The sequence below is a fragment of the Podarcis liolepis genome (genome assembly GCF_965112155.1).
Source record: "Podarcis liolepis genome assembly, chromosome: 1".
Classification (NCBI taxonomy): Eukaryota; Metazoa; Chordata; class Lepidosauria; order Squamata; family Lacertidae; genus Podarcis; species Podarcis liolepis.
In genome coordinates this window covers 92884186-92907036 of record NC_139554.1, presented here as the reverse complement: position 1 = coordinate 92907036, position 22851 = coordinate 92884186, and the positions used below count along the sequence as shown (strand labels likewise).

The 22851-nt window shown below is 43.2% G+C and overlaps 2 protein-coding genes across 2 annotated transcripts in view; one reads left to right on the top strand and one right to left on the bottom strand.

The window, feature by feature from the left end:
• ITGB5 (integrin subunit beta 5) overlaps positions 1 to 22851 on the top strand; it is a 77576-nt gene that overhangs the window by 30299 nt on the left and 24426 nt on the right. Inside the window, exons 4-10 of the mRNA XM_083489318.1 lie at positions 757 to 1006; positions 5626 to 5794; positions 7941 to 8102; positions 10554 to 10649; positions 11742 to 11831; positions 15700 to 15834; positions 19695 to 20124. Coding sequence (XP_083345444.1) covers positions 757 to 1006; positions 5626 to 5794; positions 7941 to 8102; positions 10554 to 10649; positions 11742 to 11831; positions 15700 to 15834; positions 19695 to 20124 — 1332 coding nt within the window. The remainder of the gene's footprint in view (positions 1 to 756; positions 1007 to 5625; positions 5795 to 7940; positions 8103 to 10553; positions 10650 to 11741; positions 11832 to 15699; positions 15835 to 19694; positions 20125 to 22851) is intronic.
• The window catches only part of UMPS (uridine monophosphate synthetase), a 53238-nt gene continuing 35162 nt past the window's right edge, over positions 4776 to 22851 (bottom strand). The window contains exon 7 of the transcript XR_014522736.1: positions 4776 to 4997. The gene's annotated coding sequence lies outside the window, so the exon portion shown is untranslated. The remainder of the gene's footprint in view (positions 4998 to 22851) is intronic.

Sequence of the window (22851 nt, the reverse complement as noted above, 5' to 3'; positions counted from 1 at the left end):
GCTTATTTTCTTCTTCCTTTCTGGTTCCCTTTCTCTTTAGTATTGCATTTGTTTGATTTTAATCCATTATTATTATTGCAGGGAACTAGCTTGAGTGCATTGGTAAACAAAAAAACAAAAACAAAAAAATGAAATGGCTCCCAGCCAGTAGCTGCAAGTCTCACAACTAGGAAATATTGTTGTGGCTTGGCTGCCCGTATGGATGCAAGCTAAAGAGCAGCCACATCAGAGTAGCGCTGCAGGGTTATTGTTGTGGCCCTGATATCACCTGCCGATGGAACAGACTCCCTCGGAAGGTGGTGGACTCCTTCATTGGACGTTCTTAAGCAGAGGTTCGATGGCCGTCTGCCATGGATGTTTTAGAGATTCCTGCTTTGCAGGGGGTTGGACCAGAAGACTCTCAGGGTACCTTCCAACGCTTCAGTTCTGTGGTTCTAACTGAGTAATTGCTTCAGTTGCTCCCCCTTGCAATTGCCAGGCTGCTACTGAAGCCTTAATGGAAGGGCTCTCTTACAGATTTTACAAAAAGGAAAGTATGCTGTCTGGATTTTGGCATGTTATATCAATTACATGTTGCAACAGGAAACTTTGTGAAGAAGTATTCATATTTCAGGCATGAATCTGTGGCTATTTCTGGTAACAGTTAAGGGGGTGATTTTGCACCGCCAGCTGAGTGAATGCAAAAGGCAAAGAAAGGAAACAACTGGCTTGCCTTTTGCTTGTTATTAACCTGCCACAAACCTGCTGCTTCCACAGGTGATCCAACGCCTTTCCATGTGCACGTTCGGCAGGTAGAGGACTACCCTGTGGACCTGTATTATTTGATGGACCTTTCCCTCTCCATGAAGGATGATTTGGACAACATCCGGAATCTGGGAACCACGCTGGCTGAAGAGATGGGGAAGCTCACCAGCAATTTCCGCCTTGGGTTTGGCTCTTTTGTGGACAAAAACATTTCTCCCTTTTCTTACACAGCACCTAGATACCAGAACAACCCTTGCACTGGGTAAGCAAAGGGCCAGCAGCTGCTACAGTTGTTGCTTTGGCACTGAATGTGCAAGAACATAAGATTTCTTTCCTATTGAGCAGAGCAAGCTAGAACCTGCAGCAGCATCCCATGGCTGCAGGGAAGGGCTTGCAAGACCTCACAGCTTGCAGGATCATTAAAAAGTAGACACCTCACATTTGAAAAAACAGGTCTATTTTGAATTTTGTGTAGGATCATGATATCTGCGATGCAGTGTTTTTATATTCCTTTAAATATATATATATATTCTAAACTGTGCAGATATAAATACATTTGGGAAGTGGAAACTTTGGTCCTTGGGTTTTTGAAAATATTATTCTTTATATTCTTGGCCTATGCATTTGTGTATGTAAAATTAGGGCAGTGGCCAGGATCCAAAGGCCCATTCAATCTAGTGCTTTGCTTAGGATTTTCTTGGCTGGAAGTCCCCTCTGACTGCATGGCAGAAGACCAGGCCTGCATAGATGAGTGACTCACCAAGCTAAACTGGGTCCATCTACCATTTGTTGTGGCTTGACAACTTCCTGGTTTTTTTTACAGGTCCCAGAAAGGCAGCAAAACCAAGCATTGCGAGTCCCTTCTAGACTGGAGGGCTGCAGTTGTGTTAGTGGGTCCCAGATTGTGTGGGCCTGCAAAACACCTGCAAGCAACTCAAAGGGGAATGGGTGGTTTGCAAAAGTAGTTGATACATGGTGAGTGGTGTCTGCCAAAGAGTAAAAGTTAAACAAGCCTGAACTTACCAAATGATCACAAGCCTTTGAGCTACACAGCTGAAAGAAGTTCTTTGGATCCCAGCTAGTATTACTGTCTAACTTGCAGGGATGTTCGGTGTAGTTAACAACTACTGTCTCATACTTTTTTCCTGGAGCAATCTCCAGGATTTCAAACAAGTGCCTAGTGACGGCAAATTTATTTGGCATGAAGCCAGTGGTTCCTGATAATTTAGCAACTCTCCTGTGGCTTTTAGAAAGAAAAAGTTTTAAGAGATTTTAAAGCTCTGTTGACAGCACACTTTGGGAGACTTTTCTAACCCTAACCCTAATAGTTAGGTATAGGTGTTCCTGCAGGCAAAATCATTTACTTAAAAGGACAGCTTATATAAGAAAGACAGAATCTGGAGGCTCACTCAAGCCCCCTCCACACACACTGCATTTACACACCCTTTTCCCATCACACCAACCACACTCCCGGCACAGCCAGAATGCACATTTGTGTGCAGTTTGTTTTTGAGCGGATGTGTTGCATCCAAAACAAATAACAAATTATTTTATGCATATGTATTTTTCACCCGTCTCGGCAGCCTTGCTTGCATTTTGCTCTACCCCAGGGGTCAGCAAACTTTTTCAGCAGGGGGCTGGTCCACAGTCCCTCAGACTTTGTAGAGGGCCAGACAATATTTTGAAGCAAAAAATGAACGAATTCCTATGCCCCACAAATAACCCAGAGGTGCATTTTAAATAAAAGGACACATTCTACTCATGTAAAAACACACTGATTCCCATACCATCCGTGGGCTGGGTTGAGAGGGCAATTGGGCTGGATTCGGCCCCTGGGCCTTAGTTTGCCTACCCATTCTCTACCCCAAATTGAATTTGTATAGCAATTTATATATTTTTGGCCAGCATCATTGTGGGGAAGGGGGTAACAGGGTCGCTAGTGGTGAGGAACATGATCTGAAGCATTGAAAAGACCATCAGCTATGCAAGTATTGTTCCTGAATCTAAATCCATGAAAAGTAGAACCTTTCTTCTTTTAAAGTGGGAGTCTTCTGTAGCGTCCATTGCACGCATGCAGATTAGTTTTAAAATACAGTGCGCCCTGAAAGTTGCAGCCTAGTCCTATGCATGGTAACTCTGAAGCAAGTCTTGCTGAGTTCAGTGGGGCTTACTCTCAAGTAAGTACCTGTAGGACTGCAAACTTAGGAGCAACCTAACTCCATGTTCCTCTTTTCAAAGCATTCCCACATCTGGAACCCCTGTTATCGTCTATCCAGTGTCAGTAACCTTGGGCATGAGGGAATCCACCAAACTGCTGAAATTAAACTGGCAGTCAATGAATGCTTGGCTCTGGACAATGAGCATTTTCGCTCTGACGGTTGCCTCGTGTCTGCCAGCCGAGGCCTATTATGCACGACATCATGCTCACCTGCTCTGGGCTCTGTGCAGCACAAAGCTCCAGGGATACTGGATACTACTGTTTCTTCTCTGGTCTACGTATCCCTGCAGTCTGTGTGCTCGTTCCATCTATGCAGTCATTGTTTGCCATTCACATCACCTTTGTAGGGGGGAAAGTGATGTGAATCAGGGATGCTAATAGCCCCGAGCCTTCTAAATCGGGCAGGCAGCTTTCACAAGTAGAGGAAGCTACTCACTTTAGCATTTGGCTCTCCAGTTCATGGAAGGCTGAGACTGGAGAAAGGGATGTGTTGGAGGGTGTGAGGCTTGTCAGTGGGCCTCTGATTTGTGCGACTTGTCATTGCATGTAGACTGTGAACACCTGAATTAGGCAGATAACCGTGTGAAAAAAGGAGAATGAAACCACAAAATTGTGGAAGAGAACTGTAAAGTGAACCGCTATTTGTAGACAAAATCTCCTGCACTTTAATTAACAGTTTTTTTGGGTGTGTAATTAGGGCACATCGTCCAAACTGTTCTGTGCTAGAAACACAGAACAAGAAAAGCACTTCAACCCCAAAGTGACAGCAGGGGAAGTCAGGGTTTTCAGCAAATTTACAAGGAAGGCAAAATACCAAACATACGTATGTCCTTCTCTAATGTAACTTATCATGGTTACAGAGCCCGTTTAATCACACCCACTCAAGGCCACATTTTCATAACCTACTAGAAAAGTCAGTATCTTTGGCCTGGTGGAGATACAATGCTGACACTCTGTATATTCTTCTTTGGAATCAGGAGTTTCTCAAATCAGGAGACAGGCAGTTCTTCCTTCACCTCTCTCCCCCCAACCCCCTCTGCTGCTGCTAATTACCGGTGTCCCTTTTTCTTGCTTCCCTAATTTATGGTTCAACATAAAGTGGTTTCCAACATTAAGTGGTTTTCAACTTAAGCAAGATTTGATACCAGATCTGAAATCTGGTTGGCAGATGATTCGGCAGTGACCTGAAACTAGGGGTTACTTTCAGTGCAGATGTAATGTTAAAATTATGATTAAAACTGGTAAGAGAAGGGGAGAAGAGGGTATGCTTATTTGGTTGGAGGATGGTTTCTGCTTGCAAACCACAGTCCCATCTGCAGTATACGTTTAAAGCAGTATCATACCACTTTAAACATTCATGGCTTCTCCCAAAGAATTCTGGGCTGTAGTTTGCTAAGGGTGCTGTGACTTGTTAGGAGACACCTCTACACCCTTCACAGAGCTCTGTTTTTCAAACTGGTTTAGCCTCATTTAATACAGCCCCTAGTATATGTAGCATATATGCCTACTGAGAATGAAGAGGAGAGAACAAGCATATAGAGGTTCTGTGTTATTTATGATGGCCAATTTGCCAAAGCCTCCACCCCAACTTAACACTGACATAAGATCTCTGCTAAGCTTCAAATCACAGAGTATTAGCTAACTGAACTAGAAGCTGCTAAGCTTCTAGGGACTCCTGTTCATGCTTATAAAAGAAAGTGGCATGATTAAAATGAAATTATTCTCCTGAAACCATAGAACTAGTGAAAGCAAAGCAAATAAGTCCTTTTCAAATGGGATAGTTGTTTTTCAGTTTCTTGCTTCACTCTAGCACATACCATGTGGAGAAATGAGCTTGTCAGTTCAACCACATGAGTACATAAAGCAGTCATGTAAATACAAGACAGAGTGACAGAGACTGAAAACAGAATTTTCCAGCATTCCTTCCATCTGTTCCTCAGCTTTCAGCAGCAGCAGCAGCCGTTGTTCATCATGGCCAGTTCAGGCCCCTCTTCTTCCCTGGTGGGCTTCTCACATTGCCGAGGTGATAGTGACACTATGACAAGGAGGGGGGAAATAATAATTTTTAAAAATCTGTAGGGCTCTTTTGCATACACATTATGAGCACCTGATATAGCCCCAGTGGAATTACAGGCCAGTTTCTTTCTTATTCATTTAAACTACATGCACATAGATATTGATGTATCTATTACAATTCTTTATTTCCCATCTTTTGGAATATATATATTTCCAAATTTGCTTCCAATTAAATTTATGTATTTTAAAAATACAATAAACATCGTTTAACTACTTGAAAAGTCATCAGGATCCTCCCCACAGGGCAATTGATGGAATATTGCCCTCTTGGGGTAGGCTTGCCTGCTCTTTCCTGGTTCATGCCAAAATCTCAGTCCTGAACAACAGCCAGTACCAAGTTTACTCAGAAAGAAGTCTCTATAGAGACTCTTGTCTGGGGCATATTCAGTTTCAAAATTAAGTTCCTCATTTCCAGTGTCACTGTATTGTACATAATTCAGAATCTGAGTAATTTTTCAAGCCAGAAAGTTGCTCTGAATTTGCATTCTTGATCAGCTTTAGTAGGTATGAAGTGGGACACAAACTCTGGTGTTATTATCTCGCTGTGCAGACAAATGACTCACAATGATGTTTCATTTCTTTTCTAGTTACAAGTTATTTCCCAGTTGCGTCCCATCCTTTGGATTTCGCCACCTTTTGTCCCTCACGGATAAAGTTGACCGGTTTAATGAAGAGGTTCAGAAACAGAAGGTTTCCCGTAATAGGGATGCCCCAGAAGGTGGCTTTGACGCAATCTTGCAGGCTGCTGTGTGTGAGGTGAGTAACTTCTGGCAGATTGTGAATGGTTGACTATACAGTGGTACCTTGGTTCACAACCACAATTCGTTCCGGAGGTCCGGTTGTAAACCAAACAGGTTGTAACCCAAGGTGCGCTTTTGCCAGTAGGGCCTCCCCCCCCAGTGGGTTGTAATCTTTAAAACAAAGGGACATGCACTTCCAGGTTTGACGTGGTTGTAATCCAAAACGGTTGTAATCCAAAGCGGTTGCAAACCAAGGTACCATTGTATCTGCCATTCCTTGTAGCCTGTAGGGGTTGCAGGTATTGGAGATGGGAAGTTAATTGATTGTGTGTGGGTAGAACATACTTTTAAAAATGGCACTGATATATGAATTCTCAGAATAGCTTTGTGCGCCATGTGGAATTTGTGCTTTTTAGGTTAGCTGGGGAAATTATACATCTCTATAGTGAGATTTGGGACTTGTTCAACTCACCCCAGTGTATATGTGCTAGTTTGCCCTTTCGAAGCACAAAAAGAAAGAGTCTGGCACATTTGTGTGTCCCTGTATCTGTTGGGTGCCACTATCCCTAGTATATGTCTCCATCTGAAGAAAAATTGCAGTGCCATTGTTACTTGTCCCTTAGGTTGGCAGTTCCATCAGTGGCATTCCTTGCCAGTAGATCCTAAATATGCCTCTTGTTTATGAACAATGACTGCATTTGGCACTGGGATTTGGGTGCAGCATTTGTAGTAAAATACTTTTCTTGTCCTTTTTTGCCTTGGTATATTAGTAAGGTATATGGCATGACAGCCTATTTTAAGAATCTGTTGATACTATTTTTGGATAGGTTGCATCTATCTGACAGAGCTTCAGTTTCTGCTGCTTGTTTTCCTTTTATATGTATATATAAAACCCATAGCTTCTGTGCGGATCAAAACATAGCCTGCTTCTTAAATGTGCAGGCACAGTTGCCTCTCATCAGCTGCCTTGGCAAAAGTTCCACTCTTGGCAGAAAGACAATTTTTATTCAAACTGCTGTCAGCATAATAAAAGGATAATATGTTTGTCACTTCCCTGGAGGGGGGAGTTATTTCCTGTGTTCAGCAGGGAACACTAAAGACAGCATTTTTTTTTTTACACCTGCTGCTAATAATAATGTCTCATATGGCTTTTTAAATTTTATTTCTTCACACCTTTTTTCGCTGGTCTGAAAATCGAGCTGCTTTCCTAAGTTTCGGGAGCAAATATAAAATGCATGCCACTTTTTATGATTCTTGAGTTTGGGACTGTAATAGAATATCTCCCGGCCCCCCGCCCCCTGAGGAACAATTGCATGATTAGTGAACTCTTACAGGACTTGAGGTCAGCAAATCTGATTTTCCAAGTTGACCAAGTCTATGTGGACCTCAAAGGAGGTGCAACTTCCCTAAACTAATATATCCCCTTGGAAAATGCAGTTAGTTGCTGCAGTGCATACATGACATCTTATATTTTGCTTTGGTCTGCCCTTTGCAGCCTTTGATCTTTTGGGTATTTCCTTCAAATAAGCAGGTCTCACAGGCTAATGGGGTATTGTACCTGCTTCACAGCCGATATGGCATCTTGCTGGACCTGGAGGTCATGCGGTCAGCTACTGGCTGCAACATGTATGTTAACCACTGAACACATCATTGTGCTTGAATGGCTAGAGCAACCATTTGCCCGTTTTAGGCAGGAGTCAGTTGTTTAAGAGGGTTTCCTGTCAGAAGGATGATGCCTAATTCCACTGAGATGAATATTTGGAGGACTGGATTTCCATATCTTCCTACCAGTGGCAGGAAGAGCATATTTTAATTGCTGCAGATAATGTCATGCAGAGATTATGCTGTGCATTCCAAGTTACTCACCAGGGACTGAATTTGCATGTTTTTACTTACAATTCTGCTTCGTTTATTACAATACCTGCATTAGAATTTCTGGTTACAGAATTTGAAGGTTATGGTTATAATTCTGCTCTGTTTTTATTGTTTTCCTGTGGCTTTGTTTCTGTTCACAGCTCTTTTACAAGATAGTTTTATCTCTGTTATTGATGATACTTAAGCAATGCCTATCTCCTGATGCAATGGCTTGGTGCAGGAAGAAGTTGTCTGTTGGCATGAGCAAAGGCTGACGGGTTTCTTCTTTTGCCTTGACTTCAATGTAGAAGGAGATTGGATGGCGGAAGGAGGCTTCTCACTTGTTGGTGTTCACTACGGATGATGTCCCACACATAGCACTGGATGGGAAGCTGGGTGGATTGGTGCAGCCACATGACGGGCAGTGTCACCTGAATGAGGCCAACGAATACACCGCTTCCAATCAACTGGTGAGAATGCATAGCAATGAAATGGATGTGTAAAATGTCTAGTTATCATTCTGAGGGTCTCTTGAATGCCACAGTGTTGTTTTGACTTCACATTTGGATGATTAGACAGTTTTAAAAACACATTCCCCTGTGTCTCCGGAGCCCTGCCTGAGGCAAAATAGTGCATATAAAAGCTGCTGCATGGAGTCCCTGCTTCATTCCAGCTCTTTCCTCAATGTTTTGTAAGGTAAACAACTGCTCCTTATCAGTGTTCTGTATCACTGATCCTTGTTGTGTTTCATTTCAGGATAGAACAACTTGTTACCCCCAAACCCTTAACTGCTGTTTAAAGACAGTGGCCATGTGAATGTCTCACAACTTATTGTGTCTTAGTGCAACTTGTTGTGTCTCCATTATGCTTTCAGCGGCAGTCATGTGTTTCAGCTTCTGTTTGCCCCTTACTAGCTAAGTGCTGTCCTTCCATTTATTTGTCTCGGTATATAAATAAAATATTGGTAATCAAAGGACAAGGTAAACCTTGATTTGACACTTTGAATTCAGTAGAGAGGTCTGCAGATAGCTATTTTCCTTCTTCGGCTTTTCTGGATGAAGAGCCGCTTTGTTCTTGCATAGCTGTTGGGTTTTTTTTTCTGCAGGCCAGGCAAATTGCAAATCCTAATTATTATTGTGCCCTTTAATGAGCATGTAATGTTCCCCTCCCTCCATGTTGAAAGTGTTCCTAACTCGCTGTCTTTAGACAATGGGCTTGAATCCTTCCACAGGACATTTATTTGTTTTCCTGAGTAAACAAAGTCAGTAAATATACATATTCATTGGCCATTTCTGTAATTTGTGTACTAGCCTAGAAATCACATGAAAATCTATTCTGCCAGCATAGTATTGGAAGAATGTCAGTGTGGTTCACAATGGAAGGCTTGGATACAAATTCCTGCTCCAACAGAGACTTGGCTGGATGGCCTTGGTTGGTCATCAGTTTCTCCATCTGTAAAATGGGAACATTACTGGCCGGTCCACACAAGACGGGCTGGAAGTAGTGAAAAGTTTGGCATGTCTAATTTCCATTGAAATGGATAGTACTAATGTGGATAGATAAATTCTTAAAGCTGCAATCCTAAACTCCCAGGTGAATGAGCTTCATGGAATATGTGTCTTGTTAATTTCTGTGGGATTCAGATGGCACTAAAGGTTAGGTATTCAGAATTGTCTGTACAAATTATTCAGCGTCTTGCCTATAATTTTATATGTAACAAGAAGTGGAGGGTATAAACAGTATTCTTAATAGCGCATTCATACTAAGCTTTTCTCTGAGCTGGAGGTGATGGATACATGGCCTAAACAGAGTGGATTGCTATTGTCAGAGCTCTCTTCTTTGCTCCAAATGTGTGACGTGAGAGAAGTTTTCCTTCACTTGTTTATACTGGGGCAAGATGCTGCCTTCTCCTGCTGTTACTTCACTGCCATTTGTATGGGTAATGGGGGGGTGCTGGAAGGGAGAGCTCCACTGGTTTATATTTTCTTTTGAGAGTGCAGAGAATAGTCTGAGAATAATAATGTGGGCACATGGTTACAGTCAGGTCTTAGCCTGGATGGGAGGCCATGATGGCTCAGTGAAAGCTATGCAGAACTTCCTGAGAAGAGGTTTTGGGATGTAATGAAAAAGGGTAAAGAGAACGGCTGACCCCATAATTGGTGGGAAATTGAGCAGCATGCCTATTTATTTGTTCCTTGGCTGACTTAATGCGACTAATTTGCTTGGAAACTAGTTAAATGATGAAGTGTCCACTATAGCATATAGGCCTTCCTGGGTATTAAGCTCTACAGGGGAGGCCTTCTTGGTAGTGGCTCCCTGATTATGAAATTCGTCACCCCACTGATTCTTTTGAGTTTTCAGTGCCAGCGGAAGGCACATTTCTTCATGTATGCCATTGTGTGGGTGGGTTGAGTTGTTACCTGTCAAGTTTTAACTAACTTGCCCTGCTCTTGTTTTTGTTTTGTTTTACTGTAATAAAAGCACTTGAATTTTATTGCTGCCTATTTTGGGTAATTGCCCTGGCAATTCTCTGTAATTTACCTCTATAACAACAACCCTGTGAATTGGCCTAGTTTTCACGTGATCATAATGAGTTCACTTAACTGATGGCAAACCAGGAATACAGCTTTAGTTTGGATGAGCCACAGAGTTCCGTTCCTTGACACACAGATGCCGTAATATGAAATAGGTCTTAAAGTACATCCACAGTGTGGAAATCTCTTATTTGCAGATGTGTGTGCTTAGCTATAATTGTATACGCTTGGAGTCTTTTAAAGCAGAGTTCTATGCATATCTACTCAAAAGGAAGCCCTGTTAACTTCAATGAAACTTACTCGCAGGCAAATAGGATTAGAGTTGCAAAGCAGTTATAATTCATTTTCTTTGTCTTCACTGGTCTCTCTTTCTTTGTCTTTTTCTAGGATTATCCTTCTCTTGCTCTTCTTGCAGAGAAACTAGCTGAGAACAATATACACCTAATTTTTGCAGTGACGAAAAGTCACTATGTTCTTTATAAGGTAAGTGTTAGGCGCAAAGAGGAAGAAACTGGTTTCCTGTTTGAAACCTGCTGGAAAGTGAAGGGGGAAGTCAGTAGAGTCAGAGTGGGCCTTGAAAGTCACCCCACTCCATGGGTGGATAATCTTTTATGAGGGTTGCATTGAGCCATTGTAGCTCCTCCAGGGGTTTCATGCCAAGGTGGATGTGGGCCACACTCTCATGCATGCACACACAAATAAACACATGCAGGAATATGGCGTATTTTCACACATGCAGGCACCCTGGGAGCTCTCAATTGCAGATTTGTCCACTGTTTTCGAAACTTCCCCATTCTTGCCCCAATCTTGAGAAGCTTGAAAGGACTCTTTCAGGTCTGATTAAGATTGCAAGGTGGCAGTTTTGCCACTGGAGTTTTGGGGTGAGAGGAGAGAATGTGTTAAGATGTCTAGTACTTCGGAGGAAGGAAGAGCTGCTTGGAATTAAAAAGCACTTGAGAATGTGCTTATGGTCTGGCTTTAAGCCCTGGGAGCTTTGCCTCTGTGCAAATCAGGCTGCAATCCTAACCGTGTCTACTGGGAGGTACGTCCTGCTGGCATTCAGTAGGGCTTACTTCCAAATAAGTGGGGTTAGGGTTGCAGCCCCAAGCAGCTCTGCAGTGCGCCCTCCTCCCAATTTCATTCTTCAGTTAATTTCAGAATGGCGCTTCAGTGAAAAGCAGCTAAGCTTCTTAAAGTGAATAGATCAACATTGGTGATCATGAAGGCACCAGAAATAGCTATGGGATTTAATCCTTATTTTGGGAACGTTGCCAACAGAAGTGTATTCAGCCTAGCCTGCCGTTACTTAAATCTTATTACTTAAAAGTGAATTATGTCTCTGCACTGTTCAGAGGCTCAAAGTACCTTGTTTCTCTTTCAACAAAATTTCCCATTCTCCTCCGTCTAATTAATGTTAGTGAACAGAAGTCTCCAAGGACCAATGTTTTTCCCATTTAAAAAATCGTGGCTTTTTAATTATATTGATGAAACTTATGAGAGGATATAATTTCCTTTGTTTTTAAATAACTTGTTTCTCTTGTGTACTTCTCTCTCTCTCTCTCTCTCTTTAAAAAGAACCTTACTGCCCTCATTCCTGGAACGACGGTAGAGATTTTAAATCAAGACTCTACAAATATTATCCAGCTTATAGTCAAGGCCTACAATGTGAGTTTTTCACTTTTGGTGTTTAGATGTCATCAACTTCGTCTGTATGTTTTAATTATTTAGAATACTTACATCCCTCTCTGTGGCCCCAAGGGGGTCTCAAAGTGGTTTACAAAGGATTCTCAAAATAAAAGATGCATTCAAGTGTGGTACTGGGGAGCAGACATAACATCGTGCCACTCTGCAAGCATATCATGAAAGGAGGTGTGTGCAGTTGATGCCACCTAGCTGGTAAGAAAATTGAACTTGTGTCCTGCACTGTAAATCTATGGATTTCCTTAAATTTACTACTACAGTCCATTTCTCTTCAGATTCTCAGTCTAGTTGTTTCTTCTTGCTTCACACATCCTCCATCATCGTTGTTGACCAGCCATCCTCTGCCCTGGTAACTGTGACATTTGAGTTTCTCTATTGAACTACAGAAGAGCCAGTCTAGTGCAGTGGTTAGAGTGTTGGACTAGGACCTAGGACAGGGGTCTGCAACCCGCGGCTCCGGAGCCGCATGTGGCTCTTTTACACCTTTGCCGCGGCTCCGGGGCGGATACTAGCAAGGGGAGGAGGTGCATTGTGCGCCCTGACACTTCCCACTGTGGCGGGCGCTGTACTGGCTGTGACGTCGCATGGGGGTGGTGCATGTGTTAGTCACACACCATCCCGACGTTACCTTCCCGCCCGCCCGCTACATTGTAAGGGGCATGTACGCTGGTCACTGCATTGAAAGGGGGCATGTACGCTGGTCACTGTTTTGAAGGGGAGTGAAGAACACACACACCAAAAAAGGTAACTTGTTAATTTAACGTTTATTTCTATGAGGAGGAGTAATTCTGAGGGGTCAAATGAAGAAATAATAAAAAAGTGACAAAAAAGTTATTTTTATAATGACGAGTTTTGCGGCTCCCAGTTTTTTCCCCCCTTCGGAAACGGGTCCAAGTGGCTCTTTTTGTCTTAAAGGTTGCAGACCCCTGACCTAGGAGACTGGAGTTCAAATCCCCACTAGCCCAGGCTTGCCATATATCAGGAAAATTCCTGATATGTCCTGGTTTTCGGGTGTAAAAATGGCGTTGGGGGAATTTTGCCGAATCGTTCAAATGTCATGAGAAGCCTGGATGCACGGCAACATGATGAAAAAAGCTCCAAAAGCTTAAAATCACATTGAGGTGGGATAGAAATGCAGTAAATAAATAATGAACAGATATTTGTCTGCTTACACAAATTACCCGCTTCGAATTATTTCTCTTGCTTTTTGGCGGAGATTCTGAGGTTGGATCTTCTCATACCGTATGCAGGTGATTTTGTACATAGGTGCTGTATAAGAACATAAAATTATTTTGCTTTGATGGATTGAAGCCAAAATAGGAGCTCTAACGGTTTCATCTCTTGGCTTGAATTCCTGTTATCCGATTTCTCATTGTTAATCCTGTTTCTTGACTGTTTTCTCTATAATGTTTCAACACAGAGAAGTGCTGTTCCAGAGTGTTTATTACTTCCTTTTGATTACTTCCCTTTCCCTCATGAGTGCCAGAAAAGCACTTTTAGTCTCTTCCCATGGAGCAGTGCTTAGAGGTTAAGCTCGGCTGCATGGATACCTATTAGAAGTCAAAAGTGCATTATGCAACGTGGTGGTCCATGTTGTCCCCCGATTGGCTCTTTGGGACTATAAAAGAGGCTGCCTGGAGAAAGGAAATCAGCCACTCATGGGCATGCACCTACTTGTTAATATTTTCGTGGTCCCCTTTGTCCTGTATTTGACTTGTAGATAGACCCTGCCCTGATAAGAAAGGTAGATTTATGCTGAATAATAAAGGCAGCAGCACATTCAACCTAGTAATACTGGTCCTGACTGGCAGCATCTTTTTGTTTTAAAGATCACAGCAGGAAAAGGAGATGGCATGTATGAAGGATTCCCATTTCCTCCGTTTGTTTTGATTGTATGGGAGGCTGATGAGGATAGTTGGCATGTGGGCAGCAGATGATTTGTTGCTGTGTATGCCACAAGAATTTTGGAATTATTTAGAGTCGAAGAATTTCTTGTTGGAAGCCGCCCAGTGTGGCTGAGGAAACCTTGCCAGATGGGTGTGGTATAAGTTATTATTATTATTAATAATAATAATAATAATAATAATAATAATAATAATAATAGTAATTAGTCTCCAGTTTCGTTGGTATTTTAATGTATTAAGACAGCCATAGCCAACATGGTGCCCTGTAGAAGCTGTTGGACTACAACTCTCATTGTCCTTGCCCATTGGTCTTGCTGGCGGGGGCTGATGAGAGCTGGGAGTCCAATTATATCTGGAGAGCAGCATGGCGGGTCTATTGAAAAACAAGCCATGTTAACATTGGAGAATCCAGCAGAGATGCATTTTTTAAAACACACACACACACACACACACACACACACAACACAGAGACTTTCCGCTACTCTGCTTTTGATTTGGAAATCCTTGATATCCTGTTTATCTCATTGTAAAAGTCACCAGACTATGACAATGAATCTTTATAGCTATTTAGAATGCTTATAAACAAAGACCCTGAAGGGAGGAGTGGGGGACCATAAAAGGTTTGAACTTATTTTTACAGCAATGGTAATGAGTGAAGGATAAACAATCAGTCACCATTATAGTTACGTGTGCCCAACTCATTGTTTCTTTCCTTGGAAAGCCAGTACAGTACTGCCCACTTGCTAACACTGGAATACTGATGAAGAGGAACGAGGCAGTGAGTGAAGCATCACAGAGAAGGCGTGCAGGCAAAAGGGCAAGTGGTGGAGAAGCAACTCTGGGCTTGGCAGTAGGACAATTATATTCCGTGAAGTTTCTTGGTTGGAGAGGGGATGTAGGGGATTTAGTCAGTTCAAACATCACTGCAGGTGAAGAGGTTTGGAAGAATCCTTAGAACAGATTTAGGAAGTGCAGTGATTATTATAATATCCCAAGCCACCAGACCCCTCAACAACTTTGAGACGTACATTAGACAAAATTGCAATAATACTAAAAGAGCCATTTTTTCTCTTCATAATGTTTATTTATTAATTATACAGTGGTACCTTGGGTTACATACGCTTCAGGTTACAGACTCCACTAACCCAGAAATATTACCTTGGGTTAAGAACTTTGCTTCAGGATGAGAACATAAATCGTGCTCCGGCAGCGCGGCGACAGCAGGAGGCCCCATTAGCTAAAGTGGTGCTTCAGGTTAAGAACAGTTGCAGGTTAAGAACAGACCTCCAGAACGAATTAAGTACTTAACCCGAGGTACCACTGTATATATACTTCCCTTCATCCTCAAATACACAAGCAGTAAAATCCCAGGGCCTTTAAATTCAAATACAAAGTGATTCTTGGAACGCTCTGTGGAATGAACCTCCATTTCTCTCAGACTCAGCTGGAATAAAAGAAAATGCCAGCAAATTACTCTGTTGGTGGTATCTTACTTCATATGCTGTTCATAAAATAAATCATTCAACTTCTCTCTCTGTGCTGGAGAAACTGTGGAAAGCAAGGCACTTCCTTTCATATGTGGTGGTTATGCCCAATTATTTCCACAATATTGGGATTGGTCTTCCAGGAAAGAGGCAAGATTATTTCTCAGCCATGTTTCTATGATTCACAACCTAAACATGTTTCTTAACAGCTAGAAACAGGAACCTTCCCTGGCATCAAGAACTATGGAATGTGGCACTGATGAAGAAGGGAGGTGCTCCTTATCGCTACTATGGATACTAGCTTAGATCACTGTGCTGTTTCATATAATTTGATGTGCCCATTAGTGCATAGTTTGTTCCTACAAATGTCTTAAGAAGTGAAATGATATATGTGCTTTTTAAAATTTTTATTTGATGGGACTCTTATTTCTTTTCGTTTCCTAGAGTATCCGATCTAAAGTAGAGCTAACTGTCTGGGATAACCCTGAGGACCTCAACCTGGCTTTCACAGCCACGTGTCAGGATGGCTTGTCATACCCTGGAGTCAGGAAGTGTGCAGATCTTCAGATAGGAGACACGGTGAGTTTGTTTATCCAGCGGACAGAATAGGAACTAATCTTGGTAGAATTGCATATGGGTCATCGGGCTCCCATGAAAGGAATAACTGAGGCAGTTCAATAATAGGAGTTCCCTCCTCTCAGAGGTGCCTATGACCTCGGCACCATGAATTTCTAAAAACCCACCTTCTTCAAACAGCCTCTTTGTAAAAAAAATCCTTCCACCCAGGGAGCTACGTTGCAGAATATAGCTGTTGTTAGTTGTTATATTGTTCTGCTATTTAAGTAGCCTTTGATAACTTAATGTTGCTGCCCTTGTCAGTTTTAGATGGCTGTAAGATTGTTCATTGTTATGTTTTTGATATTCTGAGCTGCCTTGGGTGGGCTGTGCCCTCAACAGTGGCACATAAATGGAGTTTTTATTAGTTTAGAGATAGGAGTTTAAGAGGATCGCTTCCAGGTCTGATATTGAAAAAGAGAGACAAAATTCTGCCAGTGAATTCTGTTTGAGGACTGCTTTGAAACTGGAAGGCCACAACGTGTTGGGCTTGAGGGAAGCAGCTTTCCATTCCATGCATTATGCAATCTATCTTGAAAATGGTAAAAGCGTTTTAATGCGTTATTCTCATTTTGAACTTCCTCATCAGCTGGCTTACTAATTTTCCTTGCATTGCTCACAGGGTAGCAGCACATTCCTGTGCATGTCAGAAGTAAGCCCCACTGAGTTCAAGGGGCCTTATCCCCCATTTACCTTGCAGCAACTTTGCAATCTGAGATCAGTGAGCACTAATCTGGACTTGGCTAGTCGTGAGTTTATATTGTCGGGGCATGCTCACAACCCCTTGCATTTGTGCTGGGAAAGAGCTGGGGAAGCAGATTCCTTCTCTTGACAGACAGAAGTCAGAAAAGCAGCATTTGCAAACAATCGCCTTCTTTGCTTCCAGTGCTCGTTCCTCAGCTGTTACTATAATCACCTTCCCACGTGGCTTCAGCCTGCAGATTTTAAGCACAGTAGAATGTTGATGCAAGCTGTGGTTTTGCTTACATCCAGCGCAGTGTGTCAAATATTCAGTGTGAACTGGGGCCTATGTGCATTAACACTTAAGTGAGAAGGACCAAGGAATATGAACAAGGCCTATTTGCATAGGCATTTTCAATAAGTGCCATCGTTACCCAACAGAAACTAATATATCAAACCACACATTGGGAGAAGGCACTGTAGATCAGGCTTCCTCAGCCTCGGCCCTCCAGATATTTTTTGGCCTACAACTCCCATGATCCCTAGCTAGCAGGACCAGTGGTCAGGGATGATGGGAATTGTAGTCTCAAAACATCTGGCGGGCCGAGGTTGAGGAAGCCTGCTGTAGATGCTTCATGCTTGTTCCCCTGAAGAAGACAGAATCTGGGTATTGTGAGTTCTGATCTGCTCTGATCACAGGATTAGGAAACTTCTATGGTCTGTGTAATCCTGGGGCTCCTCCCAGCAAACCTTTTAAGCTTTGACTCTTTGATCTGTTTTCCTTTGTGAAGGAGGAGAGATACTCCTTCCTTCATACCCCTGCAGGTCTCTAGACTTTCCTGTGCTTTTTCTGAATCGAGGACAGCACTGTTGGGGTTGCTAATAGTGAAACTTGCTGCAGTGTCCCATCTGCACATTGCCATCTGGCACAGAAGAGCAGAGCAGGCTGGGATTTCAATAAAACGGAGAATTCTCAGTGACCCTTTGAAAGAGCCAAGAGACTGCCCCATCCCCACTGTGTGTTTCAAACCAAGCCTGTTTCGAAGTACATCAGAAACCGGCTGATAGATAAACCTGGAGCAAAGCTAACATGCTGCATTGACATATGTAAATACTTTTAAGTTTCATAAATCAGTTCCTTTGCTCCATTTGTGCCGCTGTGTTTTACAGGGGTGGGCTGTCCCTTGTTTTATTAGCAACAGTTCTGCTTTCTCCAAGCAGCAAATTTGTGTTCATTTAAAAAAAGGAAAAAAAACAAGGGAGAAAAGGGGGGAATAAAAGAGACAACACTTATTTGCAGTCTAAGCCATTGGCCTTCACTTCTCAAAGAGAAAAATATCTAGTGCTGTGTTTACCGTATTTTTCGCCCCATAGGATGCACCGGCCCAAAGGGCGCACCTAGTTTTTTTGTGCGGAAATAAAGAAAAAAAAATTATTCCCCCCCCAGGCGTGGAGCTGGGGCGGGGGAAGCCCGAGCTTCCCCCGACCCCAGCCCCTAGAACAGGCTGCTATCCGCAAGCCTTGGGAGCCCGTGGGAAGTTGCGCCGGGCTCCCAAGGCTTGTGGAGAGCTGCCCGAAGTCCAGGGTGCGCCCCACTGCGCTCCCCGGGTTTCGGGCTGCAGGCTGCTGTCCGCAAGCCTTGGGAGCCCGGCGGGAACTCCCACCCCTCTCGCTCTCCATGCTTCAGCGTAAGCCTGCATTCGCCCCATAGGACGCACACACATTTCCTCTTCATTTTTGGAGGGGAAAAGGTGCGTCCTATAGGGCGAAAAATACGGTAGTTTGTATCATTGCAGAATCTACCAGTTTGACAGGTTTTTTATGCCATGTGTTTTTAAAAACATGGCACTTGGGGGAATTTTGTATCATAATATTGTGGGCATTTGGTAGCTTGTGGATGCAATCATTTAAAAACAACAACACCATTTTGTTCATTTTCATTAATAAAGGATTCACAGTTGCAATTCAAAGTACAACTGTGTGCATGCTTATACAGAATAAGTCCCATTGAGTTGAGTGAGCCTTACTTCCAGGTAGGTTTGTATAGGTTAGCAGCTATAATAATGCAACAAAAATTAGCGGGGGGGGGGGGGATTAAGGCAAGCCCTAACAATGTTTTCAATCTGAAAACAGGAAATCATTGTTCAGACCGACTTCTCCCTTAGCATGCAGAGATAATTGCACTTTTATTTTATTTATTAAGCATTTATAACACATTCTTAAAAAAAAAAAGTTCCCAGAGTAGCATACACAAACAGAATAGAGCAGGCATAGGCAAACTCATCCTTCAAGATATTTTGGGACTACAATTCCCATCATCCCTGACCACTGGTTCTGTTAGCTATGGATGGTGGGAGTTGTAGGCCAAAAAACATCTGGAGAGCCGAGTTTGCCTATGCCTGGAATAGAGCAATGGCAGTAGAATAAAATCAAATGTAACAGGGAGGATGGAAGACTTGCAGATCTAGAGGAGGGAGCTTTCCTTCAAAGCAAAATAAGAACAACTTAACAAAAATATTCCCATTGCTTGAAATGGTATGAGGTTTTGCTGCAATGGAAGGGATATCTTTGCCCTTGCTTTTTCCTTTTGAAGGTTGTTCCTAGGAGCTCCAACCTGGGCTGTAAACAGGGCTTCACATGCAACTACACTTCTAATGTTTATTCTGTGTGGAGCAGGACAATGCAGCAGCCCCGCCTGCCCTTCTGCAGACAGAACCTGATCAGACTGGTGGCTGAATCCTACTTCATTAGTGGCAGCAGAACAGCATCCAACACTATATCCAGGGCTAGGGGTGGGGGCGGTAGGAGGCTAGCTGAGGATGCCCAGGGGAATGGCAGGGTGTCTAAGGAGAAGGTCCATCAGTCAGTAGTAGAGCTTTGCACACAGAAGGTCGCAGGTTCAGTCTTTGTCTGAGACAGACCCTGTTTGAAGTCGCTGCCAGTCACTTTAGACGATACTGAGCTAGATAGGCCAATAGCCTGACTTGGTATATGTTCCTTGGTTCACTCCCCCTCCCCCCACATTTGCTGTTTGAGGGAGCTGCCTCAACCTGTCCAACGGTAGAGCTGGTTCTGCCAAAACATTTGAGTTTTTTAAGGCTTCTGATGACTTCCCCTTCCTACCTTGCACTGTTCCCACACAGGTTTCCTTTGAGATATCAGTAGAAGCTCGGAGTTGCCCCGCTGAGAACACCTCGCATACGTTCACTATCAGGCCGGATTGGTTTCGGGACACTCTGGAGGTGACCGTCACCTACAACTGCGTGTGCGGATGTACCAAACAGATAGAGCACAGCAGCAGCAAGTGCAGTGGGAACGGCACCCACGTGTGTGGGTTATGTGACTGCGATCCGGGCCACGTGGGAGCCAAGTGTGAATGTGAGGAAGGCGAGAGTGGGAACATGTACCAGAACATGTGCCGTGAAGCTGAAGGGAAGCGGGTCTGCAATGGCCGAGGGGAATGCTCTTGCAACCACTGCGTCTGCTTCGAGAGCGAATTTGGGAAGATATATGGGCTGTTCTGCGAGTGCGATGACTTCTCCTGTCCAAGATATAAAGGTGTACTCTGTTCAGGTAAGTGTGAGGCGATCTAATAATTCATTTTCCTGTCCAACTTGGATCTTGTAAGAGCTCTCAGATGTGAAGGGTGAGCTGTGCAGAGTTTCCTCCCCCCAAGATCTTCTGTTAATCGTTTTCTTAAGCCAAAGGTGACCCTCCAGAAATGGTCAAACTTCACAGCTCCCATCCCCTCTGACCATTGGCCTTACTGGCTGTTGGGAAATGGGAGTCCAGCAACATCTGAAGGGTCACAGGTTCCCACCCCACCCCGATTGTGCAAAAACATTTCAAAAGACATTTGCTTACAAGCCAATGCACCAAGACCTCTTCTCAGCACAGGAAAATGTGGCTTCAGATGCTAGACCTACGTTGTCATCAGAAGAAAGCATGTTCCAAAAGCCAAATTCGCCATGTGAAACTAGTGCGGCCAAATCACTTCCTGATTTGCAGCCCCAAATCACACTTTCTTGGTAACATTAAGTTATGTATGTTGTGCTCTGAGGTCTCTGCCAACAGCTAATGAGGTGAAATGGACGAGGAAACCCACAAAACGCCACAAGTGTTGTGTTACTAAATGGTTATCTGGGAGAAGGGAAGAGGGTGCTGCATTTGACTGTGATCATGTATTGGTAATAATGTGCAGATCAAGCCACTAGAACAGAGATGGCTAAGTGGCTCTCCAGATGTTGATGGACTAGGACTTCCATCAGCCCCAGTCAGCATAGCAACATCTGTGGAAAGCCACAGGTTCCCCAATCCATGCTGTAGAGTTTAAGTTTTTTAATCCTGTTGACAACACTTGCAAAATGTTCACATACATGCAGACAGCTTTATGTACACCATCCCAGAAATAAGGGACGGGCAAGCGAGATACATACAGCTTTATTTCGCAATATTTATAAACCGCTTGAACCGGTGGTAAAATGGCTCTGTGGTAACTGCCTGACTTTGCAGTTCAGCCTTGATCACGGTAAGCGTGAACTCGTACAACACTGTAGTGTCTTGCAAAATGAAGCATACTTTCCATGGCCTGTGTAGCGAGAGCCACCTTTAAGTAGTCATCTGAGCCTGAGTCATACTGGGCACTCACAAATCTGCAGATGTTAGGTCTGCAGTATTTCTTCTTTTCAAGGATTAAATACTGAAAGCTACAGTGGCGGCAACAAAGGAACTGAAAAGGAAAATGGCTTAGATTAACCTTAAGAGGAACCGTGTTACCTGTCTTCTTGCAATTTGGCTTCCTTTTTCTCCCTAGTCCAGATCATAGCTGTCAACTTTTCCCTTTTCTTGCAAGGAATCCTATTCGGAATAAGGGAATTTCCCTTTTTTTAAAAAGGGAAACGTTGCCAGCTATGGTGCAGATGCCAGTTTGACATTTGGTAACCCTGGATTTCTAGTGCCACATTTACTGCTAAGCTAGTACCCTATAGGTTTGCTAGAAATAATGTAATTATGCTGTTGGTGTGGTGTTTTGGAACTTTGAATGTAATATCATTACTGAGGACTGGAGTCCTGCTAAATTCAGGCTTATCCTTCTCTTTGCTTTCTTACTAAAATATAATTTTTTTTTGGAAAACTCATCCTTTTATATAGTGCATTTTGAATGCCTAAAGCACTTCATGTACTTTCGCTTTGTAATTCTTTTAACAACCTTATAAGAAGAAGAAGATGAGTTTGGATTTGATATCCCGCTTTATCACTACCCTAAGGAGTCTCAAAGCGGCTAACATTCTTCTTTCCCTTCCTCGCCCACAACAAACACTCTGTGAGGTGAGTGAGGCTGAGAGACTTCAGAGAAGTGTGACTGGCCCAAGGTCACCCAGCAGCTGCATGTGGAGGAGCGGGGAAGTGAACCCGGTTCACCAGATTACGAGTCTACCGCTCTTAACCACTACACCACGCTGGCTCTCAGTGCAGTATCCTTTTCCTATTGTAGATGGAAGGAGGGGGACTGGGTTGAGAGACCACTGGCTTGCCTAAGTTCGTGGCTGAAGTAAGATTTGCATCAGGGACTGACTTAGGCTGCAATCCACCACCTGATTTACACTGAGCTGTGGGTTGTTTGGATTGAGCGGAGGCATCCTGCCACTTGCTTCAGCCGGCTCAGCTCACCAGCTACTACTGATGGCAAGTGATACTTGCAGACTTCTCCCAGGAGAGCCTGGGAGAAGGCTCTGTAATGAGAGTCAGCCTGAGATCTGCTGGATCCCAAGTTGCTCTCACAGCTGCTGCTAGTCTGTAGTGGGGAGGTGATTTAAAGCTGGCTTGGGATCATACCCAATATACTTGCTCCCCACCTTGTGCCACTACCACCATGATTGGGCCTGTTGTGGTTTTACTTAATAAATATTTTTATTGTATTTTCAGTCATAATAAAAACTGACTTGAAACTATGGCAGCTAGTTGTTTTCCACCCGAAAGAACTTCCAAAGTAGCTTAAGGAAATGCTGATACATAATAAATTTTTCACAATGCTGCCCAAAGTCCCTAGTCCCAAAGGTTGTCTCGTTTGGTCATCGTTCAATTTACTTCAGAACATTTTTGGGTGCCCTTAATAGGGATCTAATTTGGCACATTCATTTTACTTTTGTTTAGTAAACAGGACTCCAGACTCTGAAACTACCAAGCCTGCCTAATATTGTATTTACAATTGACACCCGTTCCTTGTTACTAAATAAACTTGAGGAAACAGGGGGGAAATGTGGGAAAATAATGGGCTGGGAAAATTTCCACTCCACATCA